Raw genomic sequence first — 12,590 nt, 5'->3', positions numbered from 1 at the left:
CATGATTGCTCTTCACAATTTTCTTTATACAGAAGTGGTTTGCCATTGCCTTCTTCCAGACAGTGTCTTTACAGGGCGGGTGACCCCAGCCATTGTCAATTCTCTTCAGAGATTGTCTGTCCGGCATCAGTGGTCACATAACCAGGACTGCTGATATGCACCAGCTGCTCGTACAACCATCCACCACCTTCTCCCATGGCTTCACATGAACCTGATCGGGGGGGGGGGAGGGGGGGCATGTGGTGCTAAACAGATGCTACACCTTGCCCAAGGGTGACCTGCAGGCTAGTGGAGGGAAGGAGCACCTTACACCTCCTTTGGTAGAGACGCATCTCCACCCTGCCATTCCTTTGCAACCTTTAGTTACTTGGTAATATTTAACAGAGCAAGGCAAACAGAATACCATAATCAGCGTTTAATGATTTAAAGTCAAAGATTATAAGACATAAGTTAATTTTTAGTCTTTACCAGATCACAATGTGATATCAGAAGTTTGACATTTAATATTTAATTATGGTACAATGGTAGTCTGCTAGTGTAGACAGACAATCATTAATGTGCCATGTAAATACACAAGAAAAATAAAAGCGTTAGAGAACACATACATATAAATTATAATTGTGATCTTGACTTAATTAAACAGAAAGGATTGTTTAACCTTGGGCTGAGACCAAACTATTTTTAAGTGCTCTCATCATAATTACTAACAATGTGTTAGTGCCAAACCACACTTGGAGCTTTGGGCTCCTTACCTAAGAAAAGATGCACTGGGATTGGAGAGGTTCAGAAGGAGCTTCACAAGAATTATTCTGAGAATGAAAGGGTTAGCTTACGAGGAGCACGTGATGGCTCTGGGTGTGTACTCGCTGGAGTTTAGAAGAATGGGGGGAGGATTTCATTGAAACATATTGAAAGGCCTAGACAGAGTGGATGATAGAGAGTATGTGTCCTATAGTGGGTGAGTCTAGGATCAGAGGGCACAGCCACAGATTAGAGCAGGGGTTTTATGCCATGGACCAATATCATTAGGCAAGAGGCCTGTGAACCAAGGTTGGGAACCCCTGGAGTAGAGGGATGTCCCTTTAGAACAGAGAGGAGAAGAAATTTCTTTAGCAAGAGGTTGGTGAATCTGTAGAATTCAGCTGTGGAGGCCAGGTTACTGGGTATATTTAAAGATTATAGGCTCTGGGTTAGGCAGGGTATCAAAGGTTATGGGGAAAAGGCAGGAGAATGGGGTTGAGAGGGATAATAAATCAGCCATAATGGAAAGGCAGAGCGGAACCTGATCCTGTTCCTAATGCGTTACATGAGCAAAATGTTTTATCTATTGAAACGTTTTAAATTTTCCACTTTTTTCTTCTCTTCAATACCAAGTGTTCAGATTTCCCAGCCTGCTATTGAAGTTAAAGGTACAAAAGCTACAAAGTTATCTTTTCGTAACAGCACATGGCTGCGACAGAATTGAAATTTACAGAGGCACAATATCTTGGAATTACTTATTATAAAAGTCATTGCCAGGAAAATAGGGAGTTAAAGTTAGTTGACCATGTTAACAAGTTTGCCATTTTGTTAAGGAGGAAAACATTTGAACATCTGAGAAAACTTTAGTCTAAGTGAGAAGGAAATAAAAACTCTTCCTCCAGTGCTGTTCCATGTCATCATCAAGCTGATGATAGAGCTGAACCCAGAATCAAACACTCATCTTAATGGAGTTGTAGTCCGGTGACCTCTTTGGCTAGCTGATGGGGAGGAAAAGACAGAAGTCAGAAATCAAGTTCATTGGTCTCCATAAGAAGTAGGAGCAGAATTAGGCCATTCAGCCCATCGAGTCTGCTCCGCCATTCCATCACGGCTAGTCCTGAATCCCACTCAACCCCATTCTCCTGCCTTCTCGCCATATCCTTTGATGCCCTGACCGATCAGGAAACTATCAACTTTCACCTTAAATATACCCCTGGACTTGGCCTTCACCAGTCTGTGGCAGAGCATTCCACAGATTTACTACACTCCGGCTAAAAAAAAAATCCTCCTTACATCTGTTCTAAAGAGTCACCCCTCAGTTTTGAGGCTGTACCCTCTAGTTCCGGATACCACCACGTAGGAAACATCCTCTCCACATCCACCCTATCAACATTTGGTAGGTTTCAATGAGATTTCCCCCTCCCCCCACCACCGCATTCTTCTAAATTCCAGTGAGAATAGGCCCAAGGCTGCCAAACGCTCCTCATATGTTAACCCCTTCATTCCCAGAATCATCCTCATGAACATCCTCTGGACTCTCCAATGACAGCACATCTTTTCTGAGATATGGGGCCCAAAACTGTACACAATACTCTGCACGGCCTGACTAGTGTCTGAAAGGCTCAGCATTATCTCCTTGCTTTTATGTTCTATTCCCCTTGAAATAAATGCCAACATTGCATTTGCCTTCTTTACCACAGACTCAACCTGTAAATTAACCTTCTGGGTGTCTTGCATGAGGACTCCCAAGACCCTCTGCATCTCTGATGTTTGAACTTGCTCCCCATTTAGATAATAGTCTGCAATATTGTTCCTTTTACCAAAATGCAAAATCACACATTTCCCAACACTGTACTCCATCTATCACTTTTTTGCCCATTCTTCCAATTTGTCTAGGTCCTGCTGCAATTGTATTTCTTCCTCAGCTCTACCTACCCCTCCACTCATCTCCATATCATCCACAAAATTTGCCACAAAGCCATCAATTCCATTATCCAAATCATTGACAAACAATGTGAAAAGTAGCAGTCCCAATACTGATCCCTGAGGAACACCACTATGTCACCAGCAGCCAACCAGAAAAGGCCCCCTTTATTCCCACTCGCTGCCTCCTGCCTGTCAGCCATTCTGCTATCCATGCCAGTATCTTTCCTGTAATGCCAAAGGATTTTACCTTGTTAAGCAGCTTAGTGTTTGGTACCTTATCAAATGCCTTCTGAAAATCCAAGCAAGTGACATCCACTGCCTCTCCTTTGCCCGCCCTGCTTGTTACTCCCTCAAAGAACACTAACAGTGCTAGTGTCCTCCACAGTGAAGACAGATGCAAAATACCCATTAAATTCATCTGCCGTTTCTTTGTTTCCCCCCCCCCCCCCCTTACTACCTGACTAGCATAATTTTCCAGTGGTCCAATATCAACTCTCACCTCCCTTTTACCCCTTATATAACTGAAAAAGCTTTTGGTATCCTACTTTTATTGGATTTTAAAGGTTTCCCAATCACCCAACTTTCCACTCACTTTTGCTACTTTATATGCACTTTATTTGGTTTTTATACAGTCCTTAACTGCCTTTGTCAGCCAACGTTCCCTAGCCCTGCCATTTGAAAACTTCTTCCTCTGTGGGACATATCTATCCTGCATCTTGTGAACTATTCCCAGAAACTTCAGCCATCTCTGCTCTGCCGTCATCCCCGCCAGTATCCTCCTCCAATCCACCTGGGCAAGCTCCTCTCTCATGCCTCTGGAATTCCCTTTATTCCATTGCGATAGTGATATATGTGACTTATGATTGTCTCCTCTCAAATTGCAGTATGAATTCAATCATATTATGATCACTGCTTTAAAGGGTTCCTTTCCGTTAAGCTCCTTAATAAGATCTGGGTTATTACACAACACTCAACCTGAGATAGCTTTTCCCAAGATAGGCCCTACAAACCCATCTTGTAGGCATTCAACAAATTCCCTCTCTTGCGATCCAACACCAACCTGATTTTCCCAATCCCCTTCCATATTGAAGTACCCCATTACAATTGTGTCATTACCCTTATTACATACCTTTTCCAGCTCCCTTTGCAATCTCAATCCCACACCATATATGATTCCCATAATCATTTTTTTACCCTTGAAGTTTCTTAACTCCACCCACGAAGATTCAACATTCTCTGACCCTATGTCACCTCTTTCTAAAGATGTCATTCATTGTACAAAGTATTGGATGTTAAGCTCCCAACTAGGCCTTTTTTCTGCCATGACTCAGTGATGCCCACAATATCACACCGACCAATCTCTAATTGCGTCAGGAGTTTGTCCACATTATTCCGAATGCTAAGAGTATGTAAATACAGCACCTTCAGTCCTGCATACTTCACCCTTTCGAATTTTGCCTCTGTGATATAATTTAACTCTTTACTCTGTCTGCATTTGTACCCAATCATTGGCTTGTCCTTCCTTATGTTCATGTTACACCCATCGTCTACTTGTAAACCTGCAGGCTCATCCTCATACTGGTTCCCATCCCCCTGCCATATTAGTTTAAACCACTCCCAACTTCTGCCTTTTTCATCGTGTGGAAAAATAAATAGATAAACATACTAAGTGGCCCCTTTATTAAATTCCTCCTGTACCTAATCGAGTGGCCACTGAGTGTATGTTTCTGATCTCCTGCTGCTGTAGCCCATTCACTTCAAGGTTCGATGTGTTGCGCATTCAGAGATGCTCTTCTGCATACCACTGTTGGAACGCGTGGTTATTTATTTATTTGGCGATAACTTCAATCCACGCCACCCTAGCAACCCCCGACAAACCCAACTAACCCTAACCTAATCACGGGACAATTCACAGTGACCAGTTAACCTATCTGGTATGTCCTAGGACCATGGGAGAAAACCCCTGCATTCAACAGAGAATCATTACAGAACTCTGAACTCTGGAATACCCTGAGCTGTTATAGCATTGTGCTAAACACTACACTACCTTGGCAGTCAAAGTATTTGAGTTACTGTCGCTTTCCTGTCATCTTCACTCTAGCCATTCTCCTCCGACCTCTCTCATTAACGAGGGGTTTTTTCCCACAGAACTGCCACTCACTGGACGTCTCTCTTTTGGTTTTCCAACCATTCTCTGTAAACTCTAAAGACTGTTGCGTGTGAAAATCCCAGGAGTTCAGCAGTTTCTGAGATACTCAAACTATCCCATCTGGCACCAACAATTATTCCACGGTCAGAGTCACTTAGGTCACATTTCTTCCTCATTCTGATGTTTAGTCTGAACAACAGCTGAACCTCTTGACCGTGTCTGCATGCTTTTATTCGCTGAGTTGCTGCCACATGATTGGCTGATTAATTACTTGCATTACTTAGCAGGTGTACAGGTTACTGAGTGTAAATTCCTATTTATTGTAAGACTGAGAAGGGACAAGGTGGAAGATGGGTCAATTACCAAATTTCACAGCGTCAAGGAGGGAAGAATTAGCTTGATCTTAGAGTAGGTTGAAAGGTTGGCACAACATCACGGGCTGAAGAGCCTATACTGAGCTGTCATTTTATATGATCTTTATCATTGTTTCAGTGATGTGCCACTGAAAAGCTTTCTCTTGACTTTCTACAAGCCAACATATCTTTAACCGAGGGGCAATCAACAGTATTATTTATTTTTTATTAACGAGGCATCTCTATGCATATGGTCACTCCATATTCTTCAGTGTTAAAACATGCAAAGATAATGTTTTTTCTTTCTGAAATACCATCTTCAAAATGTTCATATTTATAATTTGCTATTGCAATGATAGTTGAGCCAAATATAGAGAGCTTAGCCATTTCCTGTACAAAGTGGAGTTGACATTTTCATATTGACCTCGGGCTCTACTTCACTACTTTACCGTTTCCTGTCAGAGTCTCCATACACATGTATCTTCCTGACAAGTCCATTTGATTAAAATTACCCCTACTGATAAAAGTACATAAAAGGAACAGAAGAAAAGGCTCACCTCTGGGCTGTTTACTGGGATATATCCTGGGAAATGATTTGTATTCGTCTGGAGGTGGAAGATCTTCAACTGAATGAAAATTATATTTGGCCTCAAAGTCATCAGCTGAATATAAAGACACAATGGAGGAAACAAATCACACTATTAATGATCGTTGAAAAACTTATTTTTCAGACAGCATTTCGGTGAAAGGTTAGTTCTAATTATGAAATGTGTATGATGCTATTTCTATGGCTTTGCTATCAGCTCCAGCAACTTCAGCAAAGAGCCAGAGAAGACAAAGCAACCAGACTAAAATTTCTTTAGTGGAGTGGTGGGGGGGGTGGGGGGGGGGAGAATTAACATTATTTATTTTTATTTAATATTGTCTCTCTATATACATGGTCACTCTATGTTCTTCAATATTAAGATGTGTAGAATCAATTTTTTTCCTGTACCATCTCTGAAATGCTCATATTTATAATTTTCTACTTGTAATAAGCATGTGGTGGTTGTCCACTGTGTCGAACAATGACATGAAATCCATGTGGGAGAGTTTTGAAAAAGTGGAAAAGCCATTGCATTGGGGCAGTTCCACTTGGAGATCTGGGTCCAGTGGTACGACCAAGTGTCAAAACTGGGGTCTTCCCTGGTTGCAGTGGATGACCATAACATCTTCATGGCTCTCCATGGAGTGTTGCAGAACCACCTTTCTGTCCATTGGATCTCATTGTAGATCAGTTCTGCCCGGTTAACAGGAGCTGACTTCACGTGCTAGGACAGGCATGTCCCTAATCTCACCAGAGTACGAGGCCTGACAGCTACCCTCACCTGGTTTAGCCCACCCGTCGAAGCAGTGCACCGGGGTGCGGTTGCTGTCACATGCAAACAGCTACTTGAAGCCGCAGGTGAGAGAGAGCTTAGCCATCTCCTGTGTAAAGTGGAATTGACATTTTCACATTGAAATCAGACTCTACTTTATTATTTCACCATTTCCTGTCAGAACCTCCTGAGCCTAGTGTCACTTTATGGACCTAAAATCAATGTAGAAGCTATCTTACGTATTTATATTTATTGTGTATTTTATTGTTGTTTTCTTTACATTATTGTGTGTTTTTGTGCTGCATCAGATCTGCAGTAACAATTATTTTGTTCTCCTTTACACTTGTGTACTTACAACATATAACAATTACAGAACAGAAACAGGCCATCTCGGCCCTTCTAATCTGTGCCGAACGCTTACTCTCACCTAGTCCCACCGACCTGCACTCAGCCCATAACCCTCCATTCCTTTCCTGTCCATATACCTATCCAATTTTTTTTTTTAATGACAATATCAAACCTGCTTCTACCACTTCTACTGGAAGCTTGTTCCACACAGCTACCACTCTCTGAGTAAAGAAGCTCTCCCTCGTGTTACCCCTAAACTTTTGCCCCTTAACTTTCAACTCGTGTCCTCTTGTTTGAATCTCCCCTACTCTCAATGGAAAAAGCCTATCCACATCAACTCTATCTATCCCCCTCATAATTTTAAATACCTCTATCAAGTCCCCCTCTCCAAACCTTCTACGCTCCAAAGAATAAAGACCTAACTTGTTCAACCTTTCTCTGTAACTTAGGTGCTGAAACCCAGGTAGCATTCTAGTAAATCTCCTCTGTACTTTCTCTATTTTGTTGACATCTTTCCTATAATTATAATAACATTAACTTATGACATTAAACAATCCTGAAATATTTCTTCTCAAGTTTCAAGAGCTGTTTCATTCAGCTGTATTCATGCATGCTTGAAGGATAATTAAACTTGAATTTGATTTGATGATCTTGAATCATGAAAGGAAATATTTTAGAAACTAAATTTCTACTTTGCTGTATTGTGCTTTACTGTTCAATGTAACTTTTACAAAGTTCTATTCTAAACCTTTATTTTATTATCCTTTTTAAGGGTACACAATTAATAACGAGAAATCCAGATTGGACTTGGACTTTCCATTAATAGAATTGGTTAAACACAGAATGGTTAGTGACTGCCTTTGACCTGGCTACCAAAAATACAGTGTATGTGTCCAATTCCCCCCATCAGGTGAGTAGAAATAGGTCCAGAACCTGCAGTCAGCAAGTCAGCACTGAAGGAAAACAGCTTGCTGCTCGCCTCGATTCTCTTCAAGAATCTAACAATTTCTGACAATAGCTTCCTTTGTGTTCAGTCCTGCTACTGTTAGGTGCCCTGAAACTCTGAAAAGATTTTTAAAATTTAGTTTTGTTGGTCACATGTACATCACAGCATACAGTGAAATGTGCCATTTTGCATCCAATCTATCAGCAAGGATTGTGCTGAAGGCAGCTTGCAAGCATCGCCATGCTTCTGGCATGGCTCGAAGGGCCGGGAAGGTCTATTCCACACTGTACGTCAATAAATAAATAAAAATGAAGTGTTAATTTGTTTGGAACATCCGTCAGATAATAGGTGCTAATCTTCCTCTAAGATTTAATTTCGAGGTACCAATCTCATTGGGGTTTTGTTTTCAGAATCTCTGCACAGAGGCTGTTAAGCGACTGTCTTTACGTATTATATGGGTGAACAGAAGTTGGGGATTTTAGGCCAAGGCTCATTTAAATCATAACACAACTGCTTAAAGACACATTTTTTGATAATTACCGTACACTGGTGGCGGCACACTGGCAAGCCCTTGCCGATTTTTCACTGGTAATGGTGGCGGTGGAGGGGGTGGGGGTAGAGGTGTCCGAATAGCACCGGGCGAATGCTGGTTTCTGCTTGTAACCTCGGTGCTGGATGACCTGGATGGTGGAAGAGGAGGCGATGCTGATTTTCCACCTCCATTGTGCACTAGGAAATAAAAGTGGTTGCATTTTAACTTAAGTGATCAATAAAACACATCAGAATTGTCAATGATCATTACCATAAGACGTTCATAGCAAAAGGATTTGAGTACAGGAGCAGGGAGGTTCTACTGCAGTTGTACAAGGCCTTGGTGAGACTGCATCTAGAATATTGTGTGCAGTTTTGGTCCCCTAATCTGAGGAAAGACATTCTTGCCATAGAGGGAGCACAGAGAAGGTTCACCAGATTGATTCCTGGGATGGCAGGACTTTCATATGAAGAAAGACTGGATCGACTAGGCTTATACTCACTGGAATTTAGAAGATTGAGGGGGGATCTTATTGAAACGTATAAAATTCTAAAGGGATTGGACAGGCTAGATGCAGGAAGATTGCTTCCTATGTTGGCGAAGTCCAGAACGAGGGGTCACAGTTTAAGGATAAAGGGGAAGCCTTTTAAGACCGAGATGAAGAAAAACTTCTTCACACAGAGAGTGGTGAATCTGTGGAATTCTCTGCCACAGGAAACAGTTGAGGCCAGTTCATTGGCTATATTTAAGAGGAAGTTAGATATGGCCCTTGTGGCTAAAGGGATCAGGGGGTATGGAGAGAAAGCAGGTACAGGGTTCTGAGTTGGATGATCAGCCATGATCATACTGAATGGCGGTGCAGGCTCGAAGGGCCGAATGGCCTACTCATGCACCTATTTTCTATGTTTCTATGTTTAAAGCAGAATTAGGCCATTTGGACCATCGAGTCTACTTCCCTATTCCATCATGGCTGATTTATTATCCCACTCAATCCCATTCTCCTGCCTTTTCCCCATAACCTTTGAAGCCCTTACTAATCAAGAACCTATCAATCTTGGCTCCAAATATACTCAATGACTTGGCTAAAGAAATTCCTGCCCATTTTTGTTCTTAAGGGACGTCCTTGTATTCTGAAGCTGTGCCCTCTAGTCCTAGACTCCCCCACTACAGGAAACATCCTCTCTACGTCCACTCTATCTAGGCCTTTCAATATTTGGTAGATTTCAATGAGATTCTTTCCCCCCCCCCCACCCCCCCCCCGCTCATTCTTCTTAACTCCTGTGAGCACAGGCCCAGAGCCATCAAATGCTCCTCATATGTTAACTCTTTCATTCCCAGGATCATTCTCCTGAACCTCCTCTGGACCCTCTCCAACACCAGCATATCCTGTCTTAGATAAGGGGCCCAATTCTGCTCACAGTACTCCAAGTGTGGTCTGACCAATTCCTTATAAAGCCACCACATCGCATCCTTGCTTTTATATTCTAGTCCTCTCAAAATGAATGCTAACATTGCATTTGCCTTCCTCACCACTGACTCAACCTGCAAGTTAACCTTTAGGGACTCTTGTGCAAGGACTCCCACGTCCTCACTATGGTCTACATGTACAAATACTGGAGTGGATATCTCATTTCTTCATGTTTGCTCTTCCTTTCAACAGAAACATGGTTGATCTTTTAACTCTTTGCTACTTTCCTATTCTGCTTATGTCCCCACCAGCTTCATTTAGAGATTTATTAAGCTCTGTCTTGGATACACTCAGTGACTCCCTAAAGTGGAAAGTGCTCAGTGTCTACTAAGTGAAATGTTTTTTTTTCTCATCTCTGTCCCAACTCCACATTTTGAGACTGCAGTCCCTGATTTTAGATAACATAGAAACAAAATTCCCATATATAGCGTGTCAAGTTCTAAGAATTCTGTGCCTTTCAATGAGATTTCTATGTTGAGGTTGTGTAGGTCTGATTTACAATACATCATCACCGCTCATGAAATAAACCTGTATTACCAGAATCAATCTATTCAGCCTCTGGTACACTCCCTCTTTTTGCAGTCTAACTTCCTCTCCATTCATCACCATGTGCTGTGTCACATGACGCAGGCAGTCATGGTCTCATGGCCATGGCTATTCTTGGTAAATTTTCTACAGAAGTGGCTTGCCATTGCCTTCTTCTGGGCAGTGTCTTTACAAGATGGGTGACCCCAGCCATTATCAATACTCTTCAGAAACTGTCTGCCTGGTGTCAGTGGTTGCATAACCAGGACTTGTGATCTGCACCGGCTGCTCATATGACCATCCACCACCTGCTCCCATGGCTTCACGTGACCCTGATCAGGGGACTAAGTAGGTGCCGCTCCTTGCCCAAGGGTGAACTGCAGGGAAGGAGCACCTTACACCTCCTTGGTAGAGACATATCTCCACCCCACCACCTGACCAACACCAACCTGTACTCATATATCATCTTTGTCAAATTTCACCATTCTACACTTACTTCCAAACACTTAGGCCACGTAATATAATTTGGCAGGGATGTATCTCCACCTGCCACCCAGTATTCCACTTTAAATATTAAGATTTAAAGATCAGGTTTACTTTTGACACACGTGCACCAAGACATACAGTGAATTATGTCATTTGGATCAAATCCGATCAGTGAGGATTGGGCTGAGCAGCCCTCCCAAGTGTTGCCACACTTCACTACCCCTGACTGGGAGGAAAGCCCTGCAGTCACAGGGAGAATGTACGCCCTCCTTACAGGCAATGGCAGGAATTGAACCCCGATGGGTGGTCACTGGCACTATAACAGCGTTACACTGACCACTTTGCTACTAAACAATGCACTAAACATTGTTTAAAACCTAACGTGTTTTAAACAATGACTCTGTAAAAACTGGACAAAAACGAGTCTTGCTTTCGAGAGCACATCTGGATGGCACATTTGTACAGATAAATAGAAACAGTGTCAGTCACAGAAATTATGTAACTACTGAAATCCATTCAGCCCCTTAACCCTGTACTATTTATCAATCAGACCCTAGTGAATCTGCATCTGAATCTTGGCTACTCAATTATTAATCTTAGATCAACCAAAAACCTATCAATTGGTTTAAGTGAATTAAGCATCGGGCCCAATTGAAAAGGCAAGAGTGTTAGGACCAGAGGCGAGGGATGGGCCGGTTCTGCTTGCTGCTCCTCGACTCTGCGCTGAACTGAGGCCGTGGCTTCGTGTCTGTGGATGGACTCTCTTCCATAAACTAACGTTCTGAATGCTACTTGCTTATTTTTATTGTTTGCACAGTTGGTTTTTCTTTCCCTCTGCATATTGGGTGTTTGACAGTCTTTTTTTTAAAGTGGATTCTACTGGGTTTCTTTGTTTTGTGGCTGCCTGCAAGGAGACGAATCTCAAGGTTGTACAATGTAAATGTGGTTTGAACTTTAGTTTTCCTACTAGCCGCCAGAACATTTACAGAAGTGAGTTTGAGATATGCTATCCTTCAGGAAAAAAACTGTTTTTCGTCTTCACCAACTTATTCTCGTTTCAAACTTGAGACCCTAGATTATCCTGGCAAAGGATGTAGTTTCTCTGCGAAATGACATAATTATCCAAGCACCTCAATTAGATCATCCCTTAATCTTCATTAGTCAAAGAGAATGAACCCAGTATTGAATTGAATTGACTTTATTTCTTATATCCTTCAAATACATGAGTATTTGAAGATTACTATCTAAATGGAGTCGTTAAGAAAAGGGAAAGTACAACGAGATCTAGGTGTTCTTGTACATCAGTCAATGAAAGCAAGCATGCAGGTACAGCAGGCAGTGAAGAAAGCTAATGGCATGGTGGTCTTTATAACAAGAGGAATTGAGTATAGGAGTAAAGAGGTCCTTCTGCAGCTGTACAGGGCCCTGGTGAGACCACACCTGGAGTACTGTGTGCAGTTTTGGTCTCCAAATTTGAGGAAGGACATTCTTGCTGTTGAGGGAGCGCAGCGTAGGTTCACAAGGTTAATTCCCGGAATGGCGGGAATGTCATATGTTGAAAGATTGGAGTGATTGGGCTTGTATACACTGGAATTTAGAAGGATGAGAGGGGATCTGATTGAAACATATAAGGTTATTAAGGGATTGGACACACTGGAGGCAGGAAGCATGTTCCCGCTGATGGGTGAGTCCAGAACTAGAGGCCACAGTTTAAGAATAAGGGGTAGGCCATTTAGAACAGAGATGCGGAAAAACTTT

At 42.2% G+C, this 12,590-nt stretch overlaps 1 protein-coding gene across 2 annotated transcripts in view; it reads right to left on the bottom strand.

Moving 5' to 3' along the window:
* Nucleotides 1-400: 400 nt before the first annotated feature.
* Nucleotides 401-12,590, bottom strand: part of wipf3 (WAS/WASL interacting protein family member 3) — a 55,975-nt gene continuing 43,785 nt past the window's right edge. For both annotated transcript variants that reach the window (XM_073024482.1, XM_073024483.1), the window contains 3 exons: nucleotides 8,362-8,550; nucleotides 5,727-5,831; nucleotides 401-1,739 (listed from right to left, as the gene is read on the bottom strand). In XM_073024482.1, the coding sequence (XP_072880583.1) occupies nucleotides 1,699-1,739; nucleotides 5,727-5,831; nucleotides 8,362-8,550 (335 nt within the window). In that variant the 3' untranslated portion in view covers nucleotides 401-1,698. The remainder of the gene's footprint in view (nucleotides 1,740-5,726; nucleotides 5,832-8,361; nucleotides 8,551-12,590) is intronic.

This window comes from Hemitrygon akajei, chromosome 20, assembly GCF_048418815.1.
Source record: "Hemitrygon akajei chromosome 20, sHemAka1.3, whole genome shotgun sequence".
NCBI classification, from domain to species: domain Eukaryota; kingdom Metazoa; phylum Chordata; class Chondrichthyes; order Myliobatiformes; family Dasyatidae; genus Hemitrygon; species Hemitrygon akajei.
Note: the sequence above shows the minus strand (reverse complement) of the source record. Positions and strands in the feature narration are given on the sequence as shown.